The sequence below is a fragment of the Perca fluviatilis genome, chromosome 1, assembly GCF_010015445.1.
Source record: "Perca fluviatilis chromosome 1, GENO_Pfluv_1.0, whole genome shotgun sequence".
NCBI lineage: Eukaryota > Metazoa > Chordata > Actinopteri > Perciformes > Percidae > Perca > Perca fluviatilis.
Genome location: NC_053112.1, coordinates 19983718 through 20009108, shown reverse-complemented (window position 1 = coordinate 20009108; position 25391 = coordinate 19983718). Strand labels below are relative to the sequence as shown.

Genomic DNA, 25391 nt, shown 5'->3' with positions numbered 1-25391 from the left:
CCCTGGTACAATTAGAAATGAATGCTATTCGTACCCTGGTACAATTAGAAATCAATGCTATTCGTACCCCGCCAGTGCACACAGCAATGTGTTCTATTAATACCCTATCTGGTACAAATATCAGTGTATGCTATTTGCACCCCTGTGCATTTACAGTACCTTGGCATATATTTACACACAGTTATCCATACTACTCATGTATTACACCTTTTTGGAATATTATCGCCCTGACATTCTTACCCTCACCATAACCAATCCCACTCCTCTTGCCTAAACCTAACCAACCCAACCAGAGCAGGCATATTCATGAGTCTTCCCCTACCACCCTGCAAAAAAACATTTGCGTTCGCGGGCCCTGATTTGCGCAGTTGCAGGCAAATTATCTAATCCAAAATGAAAAAAACAAGATCGCCTCACAGGGGAATCGAACTCCCATCTCCCAGACAAAAAGCTCAGGGTTCTAACCACTCACCTAGCAGCTCTTACAGTATATTGCACAACTGTTTACTACTTGCTGTCTTCAAGCCTCGGTTGCAGGGTTACTATTTTTTGTACTGTATACAAAAAATAGGTACTAACAAACTAACGGTTGTATGCTTTCACTGAAGACAGCGCAACTGTAGTATCCATTTTCCGCTAGAAATTCAATTGTTATAAACTTTAGAGACAAAACTTCCCTAATATGCCAGTTTCTGCTGTCATGGAAGATGAACGTCCGCCATGATTTCGGTGCATGCAAGCAACGTGTTTTTGTTGTTACGTCACAGGGTGTAAATAGCTCAGCTGTGTGGCCGAAGCTATTCGTACCGGGGGTGCAAATAGACACTCCGGTTTTTTTTTAGGGAGGCCTGTAAGGACACCGTTACAATAGTCAAAAGTCTACTAAAGCTAAAAGCGTGGACAAGTTTTTCCAAATCCTGCTGAGACATAAATCCTTTAATCCTTGATATATTCTTGAAATGGTAATAGGTTGATTTTGTTATTGTCTTAATGTGTTTGTCGAAATTCAGGTCTGAGTCCATAACTACACCAAGATTTCTGGCTTTCTGTTGTTTTTAACATTGCCGTTAGGCTGACTTTCAGTTGTTCCTCTTTTGCTCCACAAATGACCACCTCAGTTTTTTCTTCATTTAAGACACATGGCACATCCAGTCATTAATTTGTTCAATGCATTTAGTCAGTTTTTGTATAGGACTATAGTCTCCTGGCGATAAAGTTATATAAAATTGTGTCGTCTGCATAGCTATGGTGACTTATCTTATTTTCCATAATCTGAGCCAGTGGAAGCATGTAGATGTTGAACAGAAGAGGTCCTAGAACCGAGCCTTGGGGAACTCCACACGTCATTTTTGTATGCTCAGATACATAATTGCCTATAGACACAAAGTAGTCTTTATTCTATCATTTAGATAGGATTCAAACCAGTTTAGAACTAAGACAGAAAGGCCAACCCAGTTTTTCAATCAGTCTGGTAATATGTCATGGTCGACTGTGTCAAATGCAGCACTAAGGTCAAGTAACACTGAGACTGAAGTTTTGCCACTATCTGTATTTGAGTGGATGTCATTAAAGACTTACATTAAAGACAACACACACAACCTTGAGGCGGATGGGCTACACCAGCAGAAGACCCCACCGGGTACCACTTATCTCCACTAAAAATAGGAAAATGAGGCTACATTTTGCACAAGCTCACCAAAATTGGACAGTTGAAGACTGGAAAAATGTTGCCTGGTCTGATGAGTCTCGAGACATTCAGATGGTAGAGTCAGAATTTGGCATAAACAGAATGAGAACATGGATCCATCATGCCTTGTCACCACTGAGCAGGCTGCTGGTGGTGGTGGGGGTGTAATGGTGTGGGGGATCCCTTTCGCCTTCAGAACTGCCTTCGTTCTTTATGTCATTGATTCACAAGGTGCTGGAAGCATTCTTTAGAAATGTTGGCTCATATTGATTGGATAGGGTCAAACACGGTATTAGTATGGTGTTCCTAATAATCCTTTAGGTGAGTGTATAGTTTATAAAGTGATTGCGTCTACATGTAAAATAATGAACACTCAGACAGCCGGCAGTCGGTTAGCTAGCATGCCTTGAACAGCAAACAACTGAGCTGCAGCTGACTAATTAACACGTTATAGTTAATTTACCATTTTACCAAGTTTTCTTCTCTGGGCGCAGAAAACTTCCCCGCTGCAGGGACCAGAGTATACATTTACAAAGGACTTTTACATTATCTTAGTAACTACTCCACAATATTATCCTCTGTGCGTCACGAAACAAACAAGCAAGCAAGCTCGAGTGGGTCAAACTTGCGGTCAGACGTACAATGAATGCTGGAGAGTCCACGTGTCCGATAATGGACGCAGTTCCACCTCATGACATCACTGGAGTGACAGGGCAGCCGTGTTGGGGAGGAGGAGGAGGAGGATCTCTTCCCCATAAGTTTACTTTGCCCTTTGCGGGAGATGAGATTCAGCCTCCGCCGAGAGACGACCAGGGAACGGGGGAGGAAACTTTGTGAGCACGCTGTGAAATCTGCTGAATTCAGGATTATCTGCGGGTCATGGACGGGTTCGTCTAGTTGGAGTTTTTTTGCAGATTCCCGGGTTGTGCGCCTGCAGCAGAGCGGACCGCGCAGTGCGACTCCAGGCGGCTCTGAAGGAAACCATATCTGGTCAAAGTATTCGTTGCTGTCACCCAGCGGGACCGTCCGGCTATAAATAGCGCTGGAGGAGGTACGGAAATAAAATGCAAAAATGATACTGCACACTGTTAAACAGTCAAATTAGTTAAGATTGCATATCAAGGTTAAAATAATGTACAGTACAACACTTTTAGAATTACTTGGAGAAAATTGGTTACCATAAGGTCATGAGAATAAAGGGGACTTCTCCGGTAAAACTGGAATATTTTATATTTAAATATTTATATTTGCTTTATTTCACTGTTATTTGCCCCTCCTGTTGGAGAATGTCTTATTGGCTGCTGTGGGCTTCCTTCTTAAAGTACTGGCACTGCGAGTCCTATAACGCCAAAGTCCTGCACAGATGGGGATTTCAATGCACTCATTTACCACTTTGGGGGTCCTTGATGGAAGAAAATTAGTGAAGTATTTATACTGTGACTAATTTGATGCCAGTTATTATCAATTGGCAAATGTCTAATACTTATTCTACATTCATTGTACAAACTTAAGCTGGATTTTAAAATAATCACTATAACAAAAAGAAAAAATAGGCTTGAGGTAAGTTGGGGTCATGCTCTAAAGTGGGTTACCCTAGTGGTTAATGATGTAATAAAAATCAGTAGCTATTCATGTAAAGTTAATTTAAGTAGAAAATGTAAAACCACCTTGCATAATCAGGATTTCATCATGTACTGAGACGGAACAGTTGTCTGGTGACAGGTTGGTTGTCAGTTCCTCTGTGACATACATACAGTACATTACTGTAGAGTAAATGGATCCTTGTGATCTTTGTTAACCTACTTGGTAAATATGCTTTCCCTCTTAGTTTTAACATAGCTGTGCATACAAAGACAGACAAAACGGCATCTTTGGTCATCTCGCTACACTCATTGTTGCACAGCGTTCCATCATCTAAAACATGCACACATGCATTCGTAAATCTGTTCATCTCTTGGATTAGTAATGTAGCATGTTAGCAGATAGCTTGAAATGACGCTCTGATTAGTGCAGTGATACACCACAGACTTTTTGACCTCTGCAGAATGCACAAATGTTCAGACAACAGGTCTAAAGCAGCAAGGCTCCTGATTACACACTTCATGATATACGACTCCAAAGTGGAGACAAATGGCACAGCAGCCATCACCGATTGGTTTAGTTTTGTCTGCACTAAAAGTTAGTAGAATTAGACAATGTTTGGTTTGACTGTTTGGTCATGGCTTTCACACTCTGTTATCTCAAGTTCACATAAACTTTCTGTGGTGTACTAATCTATTTTGGTAAGCATCTATGCATTGTATCAGTGGTCACCACTATGTAAATGGACACCCTTCTTACTGTCACAGCAGAAAACACACACACGCACACACGCGCGCATAGTCCTGCAGCTTATCTCATTTACGCGCATAGGAAAGCTGACCAGTTGCCTCTCAGCTGTTTTCTACTGGGTCATTTCAGAGACCATTCTAACGACTGCAATCCTGCAAATTAGTTTAGACAGACACCAAACAAATGTCACAATTAAGCTTTAATTCCTATACCACAGGAGAAGCTTAAAAAGAAGAAAAAACTTAAAGCATAATGGAGTTTGTAAATGCAAAACATATTCCTATAGTAGTAATATGGTTATTTGTTGTTACCAAGTCCACTGGTCCACCTTCAAACCTGCAGTTAACATCTGGTTAGAATTCTCAGGTTGACCAGATAAGGACATTTAAGATGTTTTAAAGTTAAATTTGTCAATTACAACCTCATTTGCTATTTTTTATTTTTATTTTTTTAAACATAGCGGGAACTGGAGTTGGTAGCATTGATAACGTTTTTATTCGCATCTAAATCTATAAAATACTTATTAAAGTATGTACAAACGTGTGGAGGATAGCGCCTCCTAGTTCAAGCTCTTGTGTTAACCAAGTTTGACATAAGCTTAGAGTATATCTCGAACTTCCTTAACTGAAGACATTTTAAGTGAAAAATTCACACGCCACTTTACTGTACATCTGACAGATTTTCATGACTGTGTAAGCTGCTTGACGACATTAAGCAGGAAGTCGTCTGCTGTAGCATCTAAAAGTCCACCGCTGTGCTCTCAGCTGTGTTTTATGTGCTGATTTATTGGCTGGAAGAGTTTTTGGCCACTCTGAGAGCATGTGAGCTTTATAGAGATGTGTGTGTATTTGATGGGTGAAAAACTTTTGCAGGGTTTATGTTTAATATCAAACTGAAAGATTTACAAAGAAATAGCAGTTAAAGCAGGCCATCATAGCACTTAGTTACAGGAGGAGCTGCATTGTGTATATGGGTGTGAGCAGATATTTCAGTTATGAACTCTCTATTTTTTTTAAATGTAATGTGACAAAGGCTGCGCTCATGAGAGACCAAATGCCATTTAACAGTCAGTTTAAATGTTTTACACACATCTGACTTGATTAAGGATCCTGTATCAGTGCTGCTATTCTTAGAGGCTTGGGGACTGGACAGGCCTTGTTTAGGTCAAGTGCTTATGACTTTACAGGGTACATTCTGGCTCAGGTCTTTTTAAATTGTCTTCCCTTTCTGCCCAGTGAATGTCCTCCAATGAAGCAGAAGCTTGTAGAAATGTTATAAATACAGGCACGGATCTGTTTGATATCATCAGAGCAGGTCAGGCTTCTTCCAGCAGACTTGCAGCGTTATTTGGAGTTCAGCCCAGTTCTTCATCTTTAGTTTTGGAAACTTGTCTTGTCGTGGAGCTTAGAGAAAGCAGAAAAAAAAAAAAAAAAAACGGCACGCTTGACTCCACTTGCTAGGAACACACTTGCTGACATACTTGAGATCAAAAAGAAAGGTTTGGTACTCCTTCAGTGCATCATTGTCTGCACTTTGATTGGGTTTTCAAGCTACATCTCAACCCTTTCTGCCTACTTTGAGAACATTGTCATCCTTTGATCCAGGCTCAGTAAAAGTATTAATATTATTATTATTATTAGTGTTGTCATGTGGACCTCTATCAGCTGCAGGTCACAACACATTTCAAACCCTGACCCACAGTTTTAAGGAGCTGGGGCTTAGAGACAGCACATATGCCAAGCGTTTTGGTGCTGTGTGACCCACAAATGTCCCGCTGCAGCTCATCCATTATCAGTCATCTGGTCCCAAAGCCCAAACTGAAATGAGAGTGAGAGAGAGGAAAACAGATCTCTATCTGTCCACTCTGCCAGCAGCGAAGGAAAGCATGAGAAAAACACTTTCCTGGACAAGAGATTTGGTTTATCCAGGGTTTACTTTAACCTATTTCTGCTGAGTGCTTTGAGAAAAAAAACCAGTAGTTGTGACAGTGATTCATGGCAGAGGGGTCAGCAACAGGATATCATTCTGGGAGGATATAGAGTGTCAGTTTAGATCACAAGTGAACAGGTGAAAACTTGTAGTGCTAGCTTAAAGCTTGCCTGCTGTTATAATCCCATAAAAGGGACTTGTTCATATACTTTAGCTGTTGCAGCAAGTCACACTTCAGAAGTCTGTAGTTGAACTTTGAATGTTAAATGTTGAACAAATGTTTTTTTTTTTCTTTCTGCTGTTAGACATCGATCTGTCATTTTTATAACATTCACAGCTAGGTCGCTACCTGCAGTGACTTCAGATGGTTTAACTCTATTTTACTTTTCAAACAAATTGTCATAACACATTCTACATTACCCAGTAGATTTGTCAACTTCCAACCAATCACACGACAACCTTGTCTAGGTTTAACACTGTTGTTTTTAAAATGAGGCAAACATCAGAAAACTAACACAACTCTTTATTACAGCGACAATTCAGTCAGTAAATAATCTTGTGATGGCATCTAGACCAATATTTATCCCTGTACAACATTACATTCTTGTCTTGTTTATATATATATTTTGTCCAGTTGTTAGCGTAAATTACACCATATAGAAACATATGGACCAAACCTCAAAGTGTTACATCTCCAATAAACAATTATAGCTTGACGGTATGGAAAATACGCTCATTGAAGATCAATACCACTCTCGTACCACTACGTTAAATATAAAAGCTACAACTAACACCCAGTTAACTTAGCTTAGCACAAAGACTGGAAACTGGTGGAAATGGCTAGCCTGGCTCTGTTCAAAAGATAACAAAATCCACCAGCACCTCTCAAGCTCACTGATTTGACATGTTATATCATGTTGTGTAAAAATAACAATTGGTCGTTTTATGGGGACTTAACTGCTGGACTCTTTCTTGGCTGGGAGTTTTCAGACAACCAGCGCAGATTCCAGGTAGTTACAGCCAATAAATATTCTGGCACATAACTTCGGACAGAGCCAAGCAAACTGTTTCCCCTGTTTTCAGTCTTTATGCTGAGTTAAGCTAACTGCCTGTAGCTGCATATTAGCCATACAGACATGAGAGTAGTATCAATTTCCTCATCTTACTCTCGGCAAGAACGGAAATAAATGTACCATTCTTTTCCCCAAATGTCAAGACCAGCTACCCTGAAGAAATCCAGCTAACAAATGTGTTGAGGTTAAAATGACACCAGTTGCCTTATCAGGAAACTTGGAACTTGAGATGTATCTTAGCTATATCCAAATGCTTCTACGTGCAATTAGAATAGCAGAGAATTGTGAGATGTAAAGTGCATCTGCAGTGAAAACAGCATCAAATGGCCTGTAAAGGTTATGTTCTTACACAAGTATTTCAGATGTGGTCGTTTAATAAGGAGACACTAAAAACTGCAACACATCTTTTACGACATGGGACAAAAAAAATTGTTTAAACAGTTTAAAACAACACTGCTATTTCCCAGCCTTCTGTGGCTACCTTGTCAGTTACTTTAGGAAGAAATGAAGACGGGGAAAATAAAAAATAAAAAAAAAGGAAAGCAAGCAGCGAAATATGATGCTAAATATCTTTCTCCCTAGATGTCTTAGTGCATCTATGGCTTTCTAATTTTGAGAGCCATCGATCTCTCTTCACTGTGTGCCTCTGCCTCCTCCAGGTCTGTCTCTTTCCCAGGAGCGCTGCTACAGGCACTTGGCTGCCTTTTGCTGTTATTTTACCCCTGAGCTGGGGGTCATTGAGGTGAGTTCAGGTGCACGTTTTTTTTAAAGGTCCCATGACATGGTGCTCTTTGGATGCTTTTATATAGACCTTAGTGGTCCCCTAATACTGTATCTGAAGTCTCTTTTATATAGACTTTAGTGGTCCCCTAATACTGTATCTGAAGTCTTTTCCCCAAAATTCAGCCTTGGTGCAGAATTACAGCTACTAGAGCCAGTCCCACAATGAGCTTTCCTTAGGATGTGCCATTTCTGTGTCTGTAGCTATTGAGGAGGAGAGAGGGGGGGGCAAGGTAGAGTGTGGGGTTGTGGCCTTGATCAACTGCTACTTTGCTCGTTTGAAAGCCATGATGTCTCTCTCTCTCTCATGGGTGGGCCAAATTCTCTGGGCGGGCAAAGCAGAGAAAGGGGATGTAATCTTGCTCCTTATGACCTCCATAAGGAGCAAGATTCCAGATCGGCCCATCTGAGCTTTCATTTTCTCAAAGGCAGAGCAGGATACCCAGGGCTCGGTTTACACCTATCGCCATTTCTAGCCACTGGGGGACCATAGGCAGGCTGGGGGAACTCATATTAATGTTAAAAAACCTCATAAAGTGAAATTTTCTTGCCATGGGACCTTTTTAAAATGGCAAACGGCAGCGTCGAAAAGCATGTGTTTTTTCTTTTCTTTTGCTAATTGACCATCACAGTTAGCTTTGCTTTGCTCTGGTCCTTCAAACACTATGAGTTGCCACAACGTTATATCAACTTTTTTATTTTATTAGTGCTTTCTCTGCTGTTTCTATCCATAGTTAAATGTTTTTTTTCTTTTCTTGCAGGCTTCTGATCTCCTACATTTTGTCTTTCTTATTTGCAGGGGTGATTGAGGTGAGGGAACCATTGTATTACTTCCCAGATCCCATTGTGTATTTGTAAAGTATATATTTACCCTGGCAGCACCAGATCTCACATCTCAGAAATCTAAACCTCACAAATAGAATACAAGACGATGATTGAAGTAAAAGTTTGGATTAATTGCTAATTGCTTATACAAGATCGATGTTGTAGGAAACTTTTGAAAGCACACCGTCATTGCCAGAAATCAGACGAAAGTTGGCCAAAATATATAGCTTCTATCCAAATGTTTATTTTATGAGATAAATCCTGAACTGAAAATCCAACCAGCAAATAATGTTTTAATTTTGTGTATCAGCTCTTTTTTTTTTTTGCAAGAGTTCACATGCATGTTGTGCTGAAGTGACATTATCCATGATCGTAGGTGTGCTGTCCAACATGTCGGTGTTGAGGAAGGAGATGGAGAAGTACAGGGACATAGACGAGGACGAGCTGCTGAAGAAACTATCGGAGGAAGAGCTGCAGCGATTAGAGGATGAATTAGAGGAGCTGGATCCTGATGTAAGTTTATAATATGAAGTCCATAAGGAGGAGCTTCTGTCACTATGTTGATGTCAGTGGAGAGTTATGTGGTTACACAGGCTTATTAGAGGCCCCTGATGTGATACTGCAGCGTACTGTATATTGCTATACCTACATGTCCTTGTGTTTTCATCTGAATTGCTGTTAGCTAATTTCTAATTATTAATCAAGAAAAAAGCGAAACATTGGTGGTTCCAGCTTCTCAGATATAAGGCTTTGCTATTTCTTTTTCTGTTTTACATCATTGTAAATGAAAATAGCTTTTGCACCTTTGGTCGGACAAAACAAACATCTTCTTCTTTTGTGCTACTTTCTGACATTTTCTAGACAATTTATCGAAAAACATAAACAATTCATCCAGATTAATCCATGATGAAATTAGCAATTTGTCAAATACATGACAGAGAAAGTATAGGAAAAAGCTCTGGTTATTAAGGCTAAAGCGAAACGGAGATCAATTCTAGAAAATACTCAGTGACGCTAGCTTTGCTACTGCTTAATGGCTTTCTTCATCATTTACGGTATTTCCCTACTAGCTACTATCACGTGCAGTCTGTGGGAGGGTTGTTAGTAATTATGCTACAGTAGCTATAGTTATACTTGTGTTTAGTTTCTGCTGCTTTTTTTATGATGTGTTTTTCAGTGATGTATCATGGGTCAAGGAGGTAACAGCAGCTGTAATAGCTGATGAATGACTAACTGCTCATAAAGAGGCTGGATTCCCCCTCAATGCCAAGGGATGACTGGAAGGGTATAATGTGCAGGACTCAGTGTACGTACTGTAGAGAGACTGATGCCAGGAGTGAGTAAACGGAGGGTCTCCGTGACGTAAACAGTGAGAGGCAGTGCGTGCATGCTTACCTTGTTTGTGCCTGTTTATAAGGGTAACCCGTTTCACAACAGTAAAGTACCCATTTGCTTTGAAACACACTGTAACCTTCGCTGCGAGGCTTCCCACAGCACTTTCAGTAAGCCTTTAAAAAAAAATCAAAAAAATAATCATCATGTTGGATTAAAAAAAAACATGAATGGCAGCTGTTTTGTAGAGAGATACATTTATTGTCAATCATTTAGAGAACATTTGGTATTTTCTCACTGCCTCTCAGTCATACAATGACACACTACAACTTGAACTGGTTCACACTGTTTACTTTCACCATGGTCACATCATGGGGGCTGTAAGTTGAACGCTGAGATTTGTGAAATCTTTGGAATAAAGCTCTAACATCCTTTTTAAAATAGGTTAAAACAAATCCCATGTAACTAGATTACTGGTAACATTTCACGATTCATGGAAAGTTCAACCTAAAGTGAAAATGTTGTTGTTTTTTCACTCACTTAAAGTACATAACTTAAAGCTGCATTCATTCATATTTTTACTTAACTTTTTAACATCTTTCGGCTCGTTGTTTTGTTTTTACCGGCCGCAATTTTACTGTTTTGGTTCGCTCCCAACTTAAGGAAACTATTTTCAGCAAAATAAAGCTCTAGTAAACCCACTGCACGCTTCCTGCCCAGCACCAAGGGGCTAACTAACTGACAAAGGTAGCTACTAGCTGGTGAACCTAGAGGAGCATTTACTGGCAAAGAGCCAATTTACTTTTTCTCAATTGTTGGTTGGTAGAGACTAAAAACAAAGCTAAAAGTAGAGTAAATATTGGGCTTACATTCATCCGGCGGCCAGAAAACACGACCCTAAGTAAGTGCTAATGTTGCTCTGTATCTGCTGGATGTGTAAATATTAAGCAACTGTTTGCTAGGTTTGCCATATCAACTTTTTAAGGTGATAATATGTCAATGTTCCCTGCTCCACAGTAGCCAAGAAAAAGTTGTCACTTTTTACTCACATACAGTATCTTAAAAGTTAGCCCCGGCATCTCAGCCTTCTGTTAATGGAAGCATGTTACAGTTATGTGCTTATAGATGACTGCTGTGACTGCTGAGAGGAAGAGAGAGATATATAGAGACCAAATGAGGCAGGGGGTGGGATGACAGGGGGGAAAAGGACAGAGGAGAGTACAGTTAGAAAGGATAGGAGAGGAAGCCAGAGAGTCTCATGCTGGTAAAAATAACATGCTGGGACTGGAAATGTGCCTGTTACCTACAGCTGATAAAACATGTGACGTTAAAAGCTGGGCAGTGACAGTGTGATAAACCTGTGCATTTCTATAAATACTACTGTAATGTACTGTAAGTCACGTGAACATTTACGGAGAAACTAGTAAAGGAGATTATTCTTAACGAGTATATTTCAAACCAAATAATCATGTTAATGTGGCCTGACTTTTGAAAACTTTTTTTTGCTGGGGGGGGCAGGGGGGTTTAAGTACGAGAGGCAAAGACAGACACCGAGTCATGAGGAGAGAGGCATCTGAGTGCTGAGAGGACAGATAAGATATGAAGCTAGAAGTAGCACTTGTAAGAGCTTGGTTTTGAATGTTGCTTTAGGTTGAAAATAAGCTGGTGGGCAGCAGAGCTCTGGGTAATGTCTTGGTCCTGCGTTGGGCTAGAGCAGCGATAAGGACTGATGTGGGAGTTAACATTAACCAGAGAAAAGATACTGTACCACCATCTCTAAATCTATCTTCACTTAAAGAATCTTCAAAATTGTTCAACATTTTTTTAATGCAAATAATACCATATCAGTGTTGTAATATTGTTAATAAACACACTGCACAATGTATGAAAAGTGAGTGTGTATTTTCCCACTGGGGTTTGGGTGCTTTTGTTTTTTAAGCAGGTTTCTTTTAAACCTATTAATTACGTTGCTGCCCTGCATTTATTGGTCTTTTTTATGTATTTGGTGAGTTATTATCCTATTTATTCTTATTTCGATTGATAACTGGCTAAACGTAAAGAACATATGTATGTGTATGTATAGCTGCAGTGAGTTAAAGGTGTCTTTATTTCTCAGAATAAAAGACTGAGGTTAAAGATTAACTCTGACTCTAAATCACCACAAAGCATGTATAAAGGATTTGTTCCTCAGCCCTGACTGGAGTGCTGCTCATGAAGAGTGCACTGAATGGTACCACTGGTGCGTGCAAGATATGTAATTGAGATTAGTGTTTTATTCAGTAGTAGTACTATAGCAAGGAAGCAATCCTGGAATCACTTGTTCTTCATTGTTTTGCACTCATGTTATGAGGTATTACATGACTTAACTACTATAATAGGACAAAAAAGACATGAGACAATTTCAGACAGAAACGGTGGAAAGGAAATTCGATACCCAGTGCAAGCCCTTTAAATGACGTAAATTCTCATTCTTGTGTAGAATGCATTGTTGCCAGCTGGGATGCGGCAGAAGGACCAGACCAAGAAAGCTCCGACAGGAACGTTTCAGAGAGACAACCTGCTGGCCCATCTGGAGAAACAGGCCAAAGAGCATCCTGACAAAGAAGACCCGGTGCCCTTCACAGGGGAGAAGAGAGGTATGGAATATTGTTCTCATAATAAACCTAACTTAGATTAAAATGTGGCTTTGTCTGGCTCATTGCAGTGTTTTATGAAATGAACAGATGTGACAAGAACACTGGACGTCAACACGGTTTGATTTCCCTAAATAGTAACCCCCTCAGCCCGAACCCCCCTCAGCTGGGTTATCTAGCCAGCTGACGGGGTCTGGGCATCTGGTAAGGATGCCCCCTGGGCGATTCCCTAGGGAGGTGTTCCAGTCGCATCCAGCTGGGAGGAGGCCTCGGGGAAGACCCAGGACTAGGTGGAGAGATTATATCTCCACGCTGGCCTGGGAACGCCACAGTCACTCAATGTTGGAAAATATTCAGATTAACACTCAAATTAATCACGACCTAAACTAAGCCGCAAACCTTAAACGTTGTCTCATGAAAACCCTTAATTTAGAAGTCTGGCATGGACATCTCAGGTATCCATGAGTTGGAAGATTATTTTTTTATTCACTAAAATTGGTTTTGACAAGACCACCACCCTTTTCACCCTCACCAGCAAGCCAGGCTGTCAGTAACCATCCCAAAAAATGTCTGGTTGAAACTCAGACCTGTCAGTAAAGACACAAATCTCTGGGTCGTACTGACTTACTGAGGAAATATTGTTATTCTGCCTACGGATAAATATATTCTTCTACTGTGTCTGTGTAGCACTGATGTGATGTCATATCGCAGTTAGCGTAATCACGAGTTTCCGACTTGTAAAAGGCATTCCCATCAAAATCCAGATTCACATTTTTCTGAAAGGTCCGATATATATATCCGACTTTGTTGCACCTGTTATGGCAGGACAACTTCCACATTATTGGGACTTAGATGATTTCTGGTCTGGTTAGCCAGTATAAGTGAAACCGTTAATTCCTAAATTCCTTGGGAACACAAATTGTTTCCAGCAAATATATTTCAAGTTATGTGTGTATGTCTTTGTATTAAATCTGTCCTCTCATGTTGCAGGGAAAGCCTGGGTGCCTAAAAAGATGGTGGACCCCATCATGGAGAATGTGACTCTGGAGCCAGAGCTAGAAGAAGCCCTGGCTAGTGCTTCTGATGCTGAGCTCTGTGATATTGCAGGTAACATGATCACACCAACTCACATCACCTCACGGTCATGTGTACTATAGTCTATATCTTTGACGTTCCACTTCCGGGATTGCAGGAAATTCTGCCGGATGCATGTATTTTCCGTTTCCTTGCGCTTTCTTTGTGTTGGAATTTTAAATTCGGTGGATTTCTGAGGACTATTGTTGACTGCTCCTCAGATCTCTGCAGGGTAAATTGAGACAGCTAGCTAGACTATCTGTCCAATCTGAATTTTCTCTTGCGCGACTATTTTGCAGCGGCTCTGTGCGGAGTTTTGCGCCACCCATGACGATTCTGATTGGTTTAAAGAAATTAAACCAGAGCACGTTTTCGTCCCATCCCCGATTGTTATATGGAGTAGCCAGACCCTCTTTCAGTGCGCTTTGGAGGAGGGTCTGGCAAAGAAAGACTACATGTACTATATCCATAAGGCAAATTGGTTTCATTATTCACTAATTGGGTTTTAAATCAAAAAGTTGTTCTATTTCCTACTTAAAGAATACACTGATTTTACCACAGTTAACAGAGTCCTCGTGGTGAAGCCAGTTTAGAACATACTTTCAATAGTAAAGAGTGAAGAGACAAATTGGGAGAATATAATCAGATTTTCATCCAGAATTTCACATTATTGTTTTGTTTCATCTGACGTATATAATATATATAGATAAACTTTAATAACTAACAAAAAATAAGCACACTCACACACCCGCGCACCCACACACTTCTGAATGAATGATATTCATAGACTGGATCCGATCTGTCGAATGTGCTAAAGCGCAGGTGTCTGATTATTCATCTTCTCTCACTAATCAGTGGCCTCAACTTCCCCTCATTCATTTACTTTTCCTTAATCCAAATCTTCTCCGTTTCCTCTAGTGCTCCTTCCATCTTCCCTCCACCCTTCCCCTCATCCCTCCATCTCCTCCACCTCCTTCATCCCTGCTGGATTTCTCTGTTCGCTAGCTGAACACCATCCAGGGTATCTGTAGACTGCGCACGGTGTTTGCATGGAACGAGTTTGGTCCTCTTGTTATGTTCGTGTTGTCAGCTTGTGTTAGGCAGACATTCAGTCAGTCAATAAACTGAGAGTTAAGCCAGGCTAGCAAATGTAATTTCTGTGGCAAATATTTTGCTGCATATACAAACTTTTAACATATTTGTTATAAAGAGCAATCGAGATGGGTCACTCCATGTTTCACACACAGCACACAGAGGTCTCATTATTAACCTTTGAAATTTGCTGAACTCAAGTATTGTGTTTTAGAAGAATTACAAGTATGTTGTTCCAGAAAATTACTGTATGAAAGTTTGAAAGGTAATTAGCATTACGTTAAGTTGATAGATCAACACTGTAAATACTACATTCAATCTCTGTGAGAGAGATACATTACAATACGTAAACACATTTAGTTTAACCCACTACCAGAGTCTCTGCATTTATTCCAAAACAATACTGCTGCAGAAATATTTTAGGAGCACAACAAGTCCCTGGAGTTGCTTTAACATCCCCCACTTTTACAAAGAGCAGCTTGGTAGCTTGTGTTCCCTAACTGTTTACCTCTTTACAAACTGTTCCGTTCCGGTGCTCTCTGACCAAAAGATAAGGTGATAATTCTCTCCAAATCGTTTCTTTTATATAGCGTCATCAGGTCTGCCCAGTCAAAAAAACATATTTCACTTTCACTGCTGCCAGCACACAAGTAGTCCTCAAGTTGACATCCTTGAACATGCAGATATTGGAGCAGCATATGTATGTGTAGTCAGCCAACAGAGCCTAAAACTACTGTGCCTGAAACCTTACAACATACAACTGCTTGATCGTTGAAACTGGGATGCTGCAACTGCTGATGTGCTGTCTGTATTAGCATGGTGGTCCACTGTATGGCTGAAACTAGACAATCATTACATCTATAGACTCTTTTTTTTTTTTTTTTTTTTTTTCTTTTTTTTTTTTTTTCTCTCTCTCTCTCTCTCTCTCTCTCTCTGTGTTTCTTCCTTTGACCCTCTGTTTATTCCCTTTGTTCCTTTCATCCTCATTCAGTCTTCTTACTGTCTTCCAGCCATCCTGGGTATGCACACCCTGATGAGTAATCAGCAGTACTATGAGGCCCTGGCGAGCAGCACCATAGTCAACAAGCAAGGCCTCAACAGTACGTAAAACACACACGCTGCCACACATGTGCTGAAGCTTATGTAACTATGATTCTTTTATTTTTGTTGAAATCTACCAGTTGCTTGGTTCAATCACAGATACAGTTGGTGTAAGGATTTTCAAGAAACAAGTAAAAGTATCCTAAAATAATCTCAACTAATCAACTAGTTTGAAGAATGAAAAAACAATCACCTCATTGAACAAAAATGTTGAAGTGAGTTTTGACTTGGAATGTAGTGATCTCATTTTGGCAGAATGTTGGTTCATTTTACCAAAAATGATCGACTCAGTCTTTATTTGCACTTCATGCATGCACAAATATAATTACACCGCTTAAAACTAAGTAATTCAGTAGATAAAAACTAAATGTATAGATACACCCCCCCCCACGCACACACACACACACACACACACACACACACACACACACACACACACACACACACACGTTAATGAGCCCTTGTTTATCTTGCATGGTGGCTCACCCTATAGATTCTCTTCCAGCTCTAAACAGACACAGAGGCTTCCTTCCAAATATGACCGGCTCTCATAAAGAGATCCAGCTATGAACTTGTGATTCGCCTGCTGAAACTGCCAGTTGCTTTGTTTTTAGCGCCGACAGGACACAGAACATCAAAAAGTGTTTGAACAATGGGTCTTTTTTTGTTATTGTTTGAGCATTGTTTCACATGAAAACATTCAAGATCTATATTTTAAAAGAAAACAGTGACATCTTCTGCTTTTGCCCAATCTGATACTGTACATTTGAAGGGAAATGCATAATATGCTTTAAATTGGATAATTTAGTAAATGGGATTTAGTGTCCCAATATTGTTATTATTCTTACTGTAGACTTACAGAAATTATATATACTGACCAAAACATTGGTTCAAGCTGATTACTAAAACTATTTACTGATATATGAAATAAAACACACATTTATTGCTCCAGTAAGCCTAAACAATACTCTTACTACAGGTTACTGCCAAGCATTTTCCAAAGTAAACTGTTCTGTTTTATATTTATTTCATTACTGCACAAAATAAATGTCAAGGGACTTGAAACTTTTTTCACATAAGCCATCACATCTGCCGCTGTGCTATATACTTGTGTGGCAAAATAGCTACATGTGCAGATTAATTGACAAGTTTGTGCTGCATTCTATGCAAAAAAAAAACTTCCACTGTGATAAATTACCTATATTAAGAACATTTCTTAAAAAATTCTTTAACAAATAATGTTCATAACATTTGAAAATTATTGGAAACTGATTGACTGGAAAGCCTGATAAACAATAAAACTATACATGCTGTGGTATCCTTTATATACATGACTTGTACAATCTTATGCAAAAACAGGGTGTGGTTTGTTATGATTTGTTCTCTTTTTGTGCTGTTGAAACATCAAAACATGAACTTAAAAAAAGTTAAAAAAGGAAAATGTTTGTTGAAGGATGATGGGCTTCTCTGTGGATTGAGAAAATTCATCTCTGAACCAGCAGAGACCCCCATAATCCACAGTAATATTTAACATGATCTCTGACTGGGGGAACATGCAACACTTTCATACACAGTATAGAATGCTATGTTAATGTATATGTTACATTAATGGTGTCTCAAGCAGTCAGCTGTCCAGATAAAACTGCTTACAGTGTTCAGTGAAGTCTGGCAGTCTTAAACTCTTGATCTAGACATTGATGTTGGGGAAAGGGCTACAAACATGTTTAAATATGTGTTTTTCCAACAGTAAGACTAGATAAATCAACAGTATCCTGCTGTACATGAGAGTGTGTACTGGGAATGTGTTGTAGGTGTGATCCAGTGTACCCAGTATAAACCAGTCCCTGATGAAGAGCCCAACTCCACTGACGTAGAAGAGACCCTGTTGAGAATGAAGAGTAACGACCCTGATCTGGTGGAGGTTAACCTCAACAACATCAAGGTGTGTGTGTGTGTGTGTGTCTGTGGGTGTGGGTGTGGATGTGCGTGTGTGTGGGTGTGGGTGTGCGCGCACATAATTAATTCTCAGAGCATAAAATTGATTTCTTTGGAACACAGCATGTATGTTATTTAGTGAAACGCATTTTAGGCATTTAATGAACAAAATTATGTAATGTTTTTGTATTATGAACAATTTTGGATTGTGTGTGTAGGACATTCATTTGGTGCCACAAACTCCATTTGGGAGAATGAATAATAAATAAAATGTACAGCATTTACTGAGCTGTAATGTTCTTTTGTCCCCAGAACATCCCCATCAGGACTCTGAAAGCGTACGCTGAGGCTCTGATGAAGAACACTGTGGTGGAGAGGTTTAGTATTGTAGGAACCAGGAGCAACGACCCTGTAGCATTTGTAAGTCACAGCTGTAACGTTTAACACAAAATGCTGCACAGAATCCATTTTACCTGGTTTATTGCTCCATTTCTCTGAAATCCAGACCACCCCGTTGTTAAAGTATCATTCTAATATTAACACTTTTCTGTCTTTATACTTGTATCAGGGTTTAACCTGAGTAACTGTATATTTCGATGCAAATCATGTTCATGGCTAAACAAAATAGTTGTCTCTTTTGCCTTGAAAATGTTCCACCAGTGGCCAGGTTGGCTAAGTGGTAGAGCAGGCGCACATATACTGAGAGGTTTATACCTCGACGCAGAGGTCCAGGGTTCGAGTCCGACCTGTGACAACTTCCTGCATGTCATCCCCCTCTCTCTCCCCTTACTTACCTAGGTAAAAAAAAGCCTTAAAAAATAATCTTAAGAAAATGTTCCACCAACCGCTTTGTGTTTGTTGTCAGTTATGCTGATAATGCCACTAATAAAAACCCAAACTGTTTTAGATGTCCTTAAAATCTTCCTAATAGTGATGGTACATAATCATCCCTTTACCAATTAACCGCTTTTTGTACTTTGAAATAATAATACATATGCAAAAAGCAGTCTTACAAAGACGCTTTTTGTTTACCTTATTTTGGCAACCAGTCCGGAATAAAGAGCAAGAAAAGGCAGCAAAGAATTGCGTGAAGTAAGATACAGTATGTGCTGTGTGTTGTCTCAGGCCCTGGCAGAGATGTTAAAGGTGAACACGACGCTGAAGAGCCTGAACGTTGAGTCCAACTTCATTACAGGGACTGGAGTCCTGTCCCTCATAGAGTCACTGCAGAATAACACCACACTACACGAGCTCAAGATAGACAATCAGGTACCAGCACACATAAATACACACACGCACATGCACAACCCACTTGCATAGACGACATGAAGACTCATACACACTTACCATGCATATGTGAGTGTTTGTGTGTCAGGTTGTGTACACAGGCCATCTTTGCCACTTCAGTCTAATGCTCCCTGATTGCATTATGTGTCATACTGCTGAGTTGTACATCTGTGACTCACGCTCGCTCATTAGTTCAACTTGTTGAATGGTCCTGGCTTCCTTTGCCATTTGGCTCCATTTGGCTGATTGATTGATTGAAATTCTATAAATCTCAAAAAGCATGTTACCGCCTGCCAATTTATCCTCTGTTGTCAATGTACTGTAGATCTCCACCTTATCCGCAGTGGCACGGTTTGTGGAGAGGATGTCAGTCATTTTTTGTAGTCTTCTTCTTGTCTCTTTTTTTTTTTTTCTTCTTCTTTTTATTCATGTCGCTACCACAAATCACCTTCTTTTACCCGCTTTGAATTCATCGCTTTACATCTCTTTTTGTATCTCCTCCTCCCTCTCTTCCCCACACTCTCTCTCTCTCCAAACTCCAGAGCCAGCCGTTAGGCAACAAGGTGGAGATGGAGATAGCCAGCATGCTGGAGAAAAACACCACGCTGTTGAAGTTTGGATATCATTTCACCCAGCAGGGCCCGCGCCTCCGAGGCTCCAATGCCATGATGAACAACAACGACCTGGGTGGGTTACAGACACACACACAGACTCTTTGTTTACGCCTGCTTTGAGAAACTGAATTGGGAACGTGAGAAAAGTTCATGAGCTGGACTTAAACGGATTAACATTTCTAGTAAATATCGTATTATAATCACCTCACAGTGCTTTAAAGTGAGTTATGTTACTCGTCTCGTACACAGTATTTCAGTAGTATTGCATTTGGCAGCGTTGGTTGTTACGTGCGTCAGTGCTGACACTTTATCTTCAATATATCTCCTTGGGGTCTACTTTAATCAGACTGTAATAGAAGAATCAGAGTGATATCATCGGCCGGTAACTCTGTAGTACGGCCAGAAAGCCCCAGCCAATCAAAACAGTTGCCTCCTAAGTTATGACATCAGCACTAAAAAAAGATTAATGAGCATGTGCATGAGAGCTAGTAAACAAAATGAAACTGGTGGAAGAAATGGTTCTTGTTATGCACCTGCACAAATTACTACAGCAATTACTTGCTGTCTTTGTACCAAAGAGTTGAGTCAACTCCTCTCTGACAGTCTTAAACATTTGACCTCATATCATCAGCTTTACAAATAGAGTACTTGTTACGTTTGCGTGTGGGTGCAGTTTAAGGTTTAGAGAGTGAGGATAAATGTGAGGCGATCGCCTGCACCTCCACCGAAGGATTGAGTTGAAGTTCAGAATGATGGTTACATTTGCATATCTGTTTATAGGTTTTGGTTCAGATGGTTTTATAATCTGCTCGTATCGTATCACAAACCACTTGAAGTTACAGTATGTGTCATAATCTTGTCATAACCTTTTCCTTCCCCTCGTCATCTTTAAGCTCGGGTCGTCAGGTCAGAGTCGGACGGCTCCTTCACCCTTACTCTGTCTGTCCCTGAGCTGGAGAGAGCCTTTGGGAAAAAGTTCAAGTCTAAGACTAAGTAAAAGAGAAAGAAACACAAACACTGCACTGTTTGACCGCTCAGCCTTGCCTTTCTTCTGCCAACATCACCTGGTTCTTTTCCAGACCACTGGAAACCTCTGCCACCACCTGTCATACTCCTCTGTGACTTCTCCACAGCACCTATCATCGCCTTTCTTCTTTTCATCTTCTAGTCAAAGTTGGGTTTTGCAGAGACTACTGACAGTGTCTCCTTATGTAGCTGTTGTTGCTCTCTGGCCCCCACCATAGTCCGAATATATTTTTTGTTGCCACAATTTCTTCCAAAAGAAGTGTAAGAGCCTCTGCCCAACAAGGCAGAAACAATACTGAAGACTGGAAGATCCAGAAACAGGGAAATGGGACATTCTGAATTACTTTTTGAACAGAAGTAAAAGAATGACTTTAAACTTTACTATGACATATTGTTTTTGGAAGGCTAAAATAACCCGTACTTTTGAAATACAGAAGAATGAACAGCAGATAAGATTAATTTCCAAAAATGGACATGTTCTGTCATATGTCCGAGCAATAGCCAAGACACTGAGCAAGACACTAACTAACAGGACAACAGCAGGATGAAACTGTTCCCTTTTTTGCTTGCCATCTTCTTTTGGCTGCACTGTAAAGCTGCAGAAACCTTCATGATCTTCACTTGTATTTTCTGCATCATGTTCCCAGTATATTTCCCAGTAATAAATCAGTGATATAATCTATTATTTGGCCACTTTATTTACATTTCTCCTTGGCATTTTTACCCATTTGATCATTATCTTCTCCTGACCTGCTGTTCTGCCATTCCTGTATTGTCTGGAGGCATTTGGCCTCCAGACAATAGTCTCTAGACAAATAGTCTTCTACTCTTTTAAACTTTTCTTATCCAAAGCTGGATTGTTAACCTGACAAAGTGGGTAACTGCCCCGGGTCCCCAAACACTCAGTGGCCCCGAAGTATTCAGGTTCACGGTTTGTGATCATTTAATACATTGCAGATGTGTTTGTTAATACTTTCTGCACCACTAAATTACAGTATAAACTGACATGATAGGGGCCTTAAAGGGAAGGAGCACCTATCTTACATACCAAACTCTGTTTACAGGTCTTGGGGTGTACTACTGCATATCTTCAAAAAAGTTCTATTAAACCTTTTGTGGCAATTTATCAGATTTCACGCAACTCTCTTAGTTGCGTAACATCTGATAAATTGCCTCAATTGATGTCACTTGCGGCAGTGTCAGCAAGGCCTGTAGACTACAACTTTAAAATTTGAATTTTGAGTGCAACAATGTTCTAGGAGTTAAGTGCTAAACCAGAGTACTCTTATTGTAAGCCAACAGGTTAAATCTAGTTTTACCTTTGTGTTGGCCCTTATTGTCTCAGTACATGTAGTCATCACATGATGTATTTTGCTAAATAAAATTGTGCTCAATTAAGTTACCACAGACTAATTAATGATGATCACTAACTAGGGGTCAGTAGGGGCCCACACCTAATTTTGTCCCAGGGCTAAAGTGGGTGAATCCAGCTCTGCTCTTATCAATGTCTCTTACCTTTTGTCTGGTGTTTTTTCCCCTTTAAGAGCTCCTGCTAAAGCCATTTGCAGCCACTTGAAGACAAAGTGCTGTAATTGAAATCATTCTATCCTGTTCTGTTACAACTTTGCTCCGCTTTGCATCAAGTTGTTGTTGTTGTTGTTGATGTTGATGATGATGATGATGAACCGTCTTGCATTCTGTTTTTTAAATTTTCCTCTTCCTCCTTGTTTCCCTTCTTCCTCCTTCCCCCTCATCCTTTTGCATCTATAATTCCTCCTCTTCTACCTGTGCCATCTCCTCTCCATCTACAGTAAGAAAGAGAAGGCTTGAGGGAGGACCCATCTTTCCTAAGTGTCGGACGAATGTGTAGAAACCAGGGCTACTCTCAACCCTCCCTTCGCCTTCGGCCCCTACCATCTTTTCAAACCCCGTCCTGTAACCCTCTCCAGCCTCACACCCTCCGATGGTCTACCCAGAAGACCACACCCATCACAACAGGTTCAATTGTCTCTGAGCTCTTTCTACTTTCCAGACCCTTTTTTTTTTAGTAGATATTAAAGGATTCAATGGGATTAATCAGCAGTGTCCTTCTGAGCTTTCAGGGCATGCAAAAGGGGAGATTTTGTGCTTATTTTTGTACTCTGAATTTTGAATTTTGACTTGGGTTTCAGACATAGACATTTGCTGTAGCTCTTTATGCACTCTAACAAGGTGAGGCTGTGTCATCCTAATTCCATTAATATCTCCTCAAATGTCTAGATTCCTTAATAAAGGGGTTTGGAGGTCTGGTTTTGACTGAGGGCTCTTTGAAAGGTGATAGGACACTTTTAGAAATCCCTGTTTCTATTGATGAGTTGAATGAATTCTAATTATTAATATCATGCTGTAAATGAGTTGTGTTGTCATTACTGTTGAACCAAAAAGCTTCAGATGTTGCTTCAAGGTCAACGTACACGGTATTTTCCACCAATTACACACCAAAGCCAATGTCCCATTCGAATTTGATAGACCTAATACAACATTTTGAGAAATACTGTGACACTGGATCATGACCCGTAAATTTGATGTTAACAGCCTTTTTCTTATTCGGTCTAAACAGTATTTTAGTGGCTCACAGTCCTTAAGATACTAAGCTATACAGATTCTTCAGTAATGGACAGATAGATTCATAAACCTGGCTACTGTGAGATGTGTCGCTATATACAGAATATATTTATTTGTGAAAGGCCTGGGAAAGGGTCAGGAGCCATTCAAATACTTAATATCTTAGATCGATTGTGTTGGATGGAGTAATTACCTGTGTAACGTAAACGTTTTTGTAAATCAAAATGTACACTCTAATTACACTTACATTGTTGTATTATCCAGAATTCCAACATGGCATCATGACTTTGCGTAAACATACACGCCAGTTTCCTAAAGCCAAATGGCGTGTTATCTGTACGCATTTTGAGCTATCCACGTGTATGTCTACGCTGTATACAGCAGATGTAAACATACTCACCACGTGGCGTTGCCACGTTGCGTGTTATCGCGAGAACATGACGTACTATCGCGAGAACGTCAACCGTGTAATAGAAAAAAAGAAAAAAAAAGTTGGGTTTAGGAAAACAACATTAGGAAAGGCTTTAGTAAACGACAAAAACAAAAAATACGGCTGAAAACCCCACACGTGGGAGTCCTGTGTTTTACCCATTCACCACCCCCTGCGGACTTATGTCCCTTCATACTACTCACTATGGCGTAATGTATGTCAATGGCGGCCAAACTGCATTGATAAACACGCTAAAAAGTGATTATGCGTCTTGATAACACGCCAAAATGGCATACGAATTGGCGTGTCATACATACGCCACTTTATGAGATCAGTCTGAGAATTCAGACTAGCTGGAAATTAGATATTCTATAAACTCACTGTAAAATATTCTACGAACACTGTGTAATATAGAATTTGTTGTCTACGATCCATTATGTAAGTCAGACTATAATAACCCAAAATAACTGTCAGTACTTGAATGGATTTCTGTTACACTTTCATCCAGGTCTGGTTTGTTGATTGTTTGTGTTTGATTGTTATTTTTATTTACTGGAGCTAAAACGTGTGATTTAATGCAAAATGGTTGCTACTATTGACTGTTTGTTACAAGTTTCACAATAATGCCTCTATCCAGGTTTGCATTATTTCAGTTAGGGTGGTAGAGAGATTTAAAGGTCCCATGACATGGTGCTCTTTGGATGCTTTTATATAGACCTTAGTGGTCCCCTAATACTGTATCTGAAGTGTCTTTCCCGAAATTCAGCCTCGGTGCAGAATTACAGCCACTAGAGCCAGTCCCACAATGAGCTTTCCTTAGGATGTGCCATTTCTGTGTCTGTAGCTATTGAGGAAAAGAGAGGGGGGGGCAAGGTGGAGGGTGGGGGTGTGGCCTTGACCAACTGCCACTTTGCTCGTTTGAAAGCCATGATGTCTCTCTCTTATGGGCGGGCCAAATTCTCTGGGCGGGCAAAGCAGAGAAAGGGGAGGTAATCTTGCTCCTTATGACCTCATAAAGAGCAAGACTCCAGATCGGCCCATCTGAGCTTTCATTTTCTTAAAGGCAGAGCAGGATACCCAGGGCTCGGTTTACACCTATCGCCATTTCTAGCCACTGGGGGACCATAGGCAGGCTGGGGGAACTCATATTAATGTTAAAAAACCTCATAAAGTGAAATTTTCATGCCATGGGATCTTTTAAAAACAAAGGAAACCTCTAATGTCTTCACAGCTGTCAGATTACAAAATCCATCCATTGTATTTAAATAAAACTAAAGACTTTTTGCAGTTTCAAAATGCTTCTTAGCTGTGATGGGTCTTAAATCAACAACCCAACATCTGAAATATGGTATGTCACTCTGATACTGGATGGATCCTTAAAGAGTTCACGATGGAAATGTTCTTCTCATCAGGAACAAAACACGTCTGTGAATACATGATTATGTCCTTGTTGCGCACTCCAACTACATGCTGACAATGATGAACTCTGCTGTGTATTTTGCAACACTTAATTCAAATGAACAGCACAATGAGAAAAAGTACGGTTAGCTGCTATGTAACCAGGAACTAGAGCTAATATGTTGCTGTCTGAAAATCAAACGGCTCCAGTAAAAATCACCGGAAAATGGTCTGCACTCT

The 25391-nt window shown here is 40.1% G+C and overlaps 1 protein-coding gene across 3 annotated transcripts; it reads left to right on the top strand.

The window, feature by feature from the left end:
• Positions 1 to 2447: 2447 nt before the first annotated feature.
• tmod1 (tropomodulin 1) lies at positions 2448 to 23699 on the top strand. Of its 3 annotated transcripts, XM_039813642.1 has the most exons (13): positions 2448 to 2738; positions 7680 to 7762; positions 8562 to 8610; positions 9002 to 9138; positions 12437 to 12593; positions 13581 to 13697; positions 15767 to 15856; positions 17669 to 17799; positions 18105 to 18212; positions 18918 to 19061; positions 19622 to 19766; positions 20587 to 20686; positions 22531 to 23698. In XM_039813642.1, exons 4-13 carry the CDS (start codon positions 9016 to 9018, stop codon positions 22547 to 22549), a joined length of 1134 nt encoding a protein of 377 aa, XP_039669576.1. In that variant the 5' UTR covers positions 2448 to 2738; positions 7680 to 7762; positions 8562 to 8610; positions 9002 to 9015; the 3' UTR covers positions 22550 to 23698. The 3 variants fall into 3 exon arrangements, with proteins under 3 accessions (XP_039669576.1, XP_039669585.1, XP_039669593.1); XM_039813651.1 differs by lacking the exon at positions 7680 to 7762 and having other exon boundaries at positions 8600 to 8610; positions 22531 to 23699; XM_039813659.1 differs by lacking the exon at positions 20587 to 20686 and having other exon boundaries at positions 2449 to 2738.
• Positions 23700 to 25391: the final 1692 nt, after the last annotated feature.

Coding starts and splice junctions, on each gene's coding strand:
- tmod1 (XM_039813651.1), top strand. CDS start 9,016: ATGTCGGTGTTGAGGAAGGAGATGGAGAAGTACAGGGACATAGACGAG. Junction 15,857..17,668: donor CAACAAGCAAGGCCTCAACA/GTACGTAAAACA, acceptor AATGTGTTGTAG/GTGTGATCCAGTGTACCCAG. Junction 17,800..18,104: donor TTAACCTCAACAACATCAAG/GTGTGTGTGTGT, acceptor TTTTGTCCCCAG/AACATCCCCATCAGGACTCT.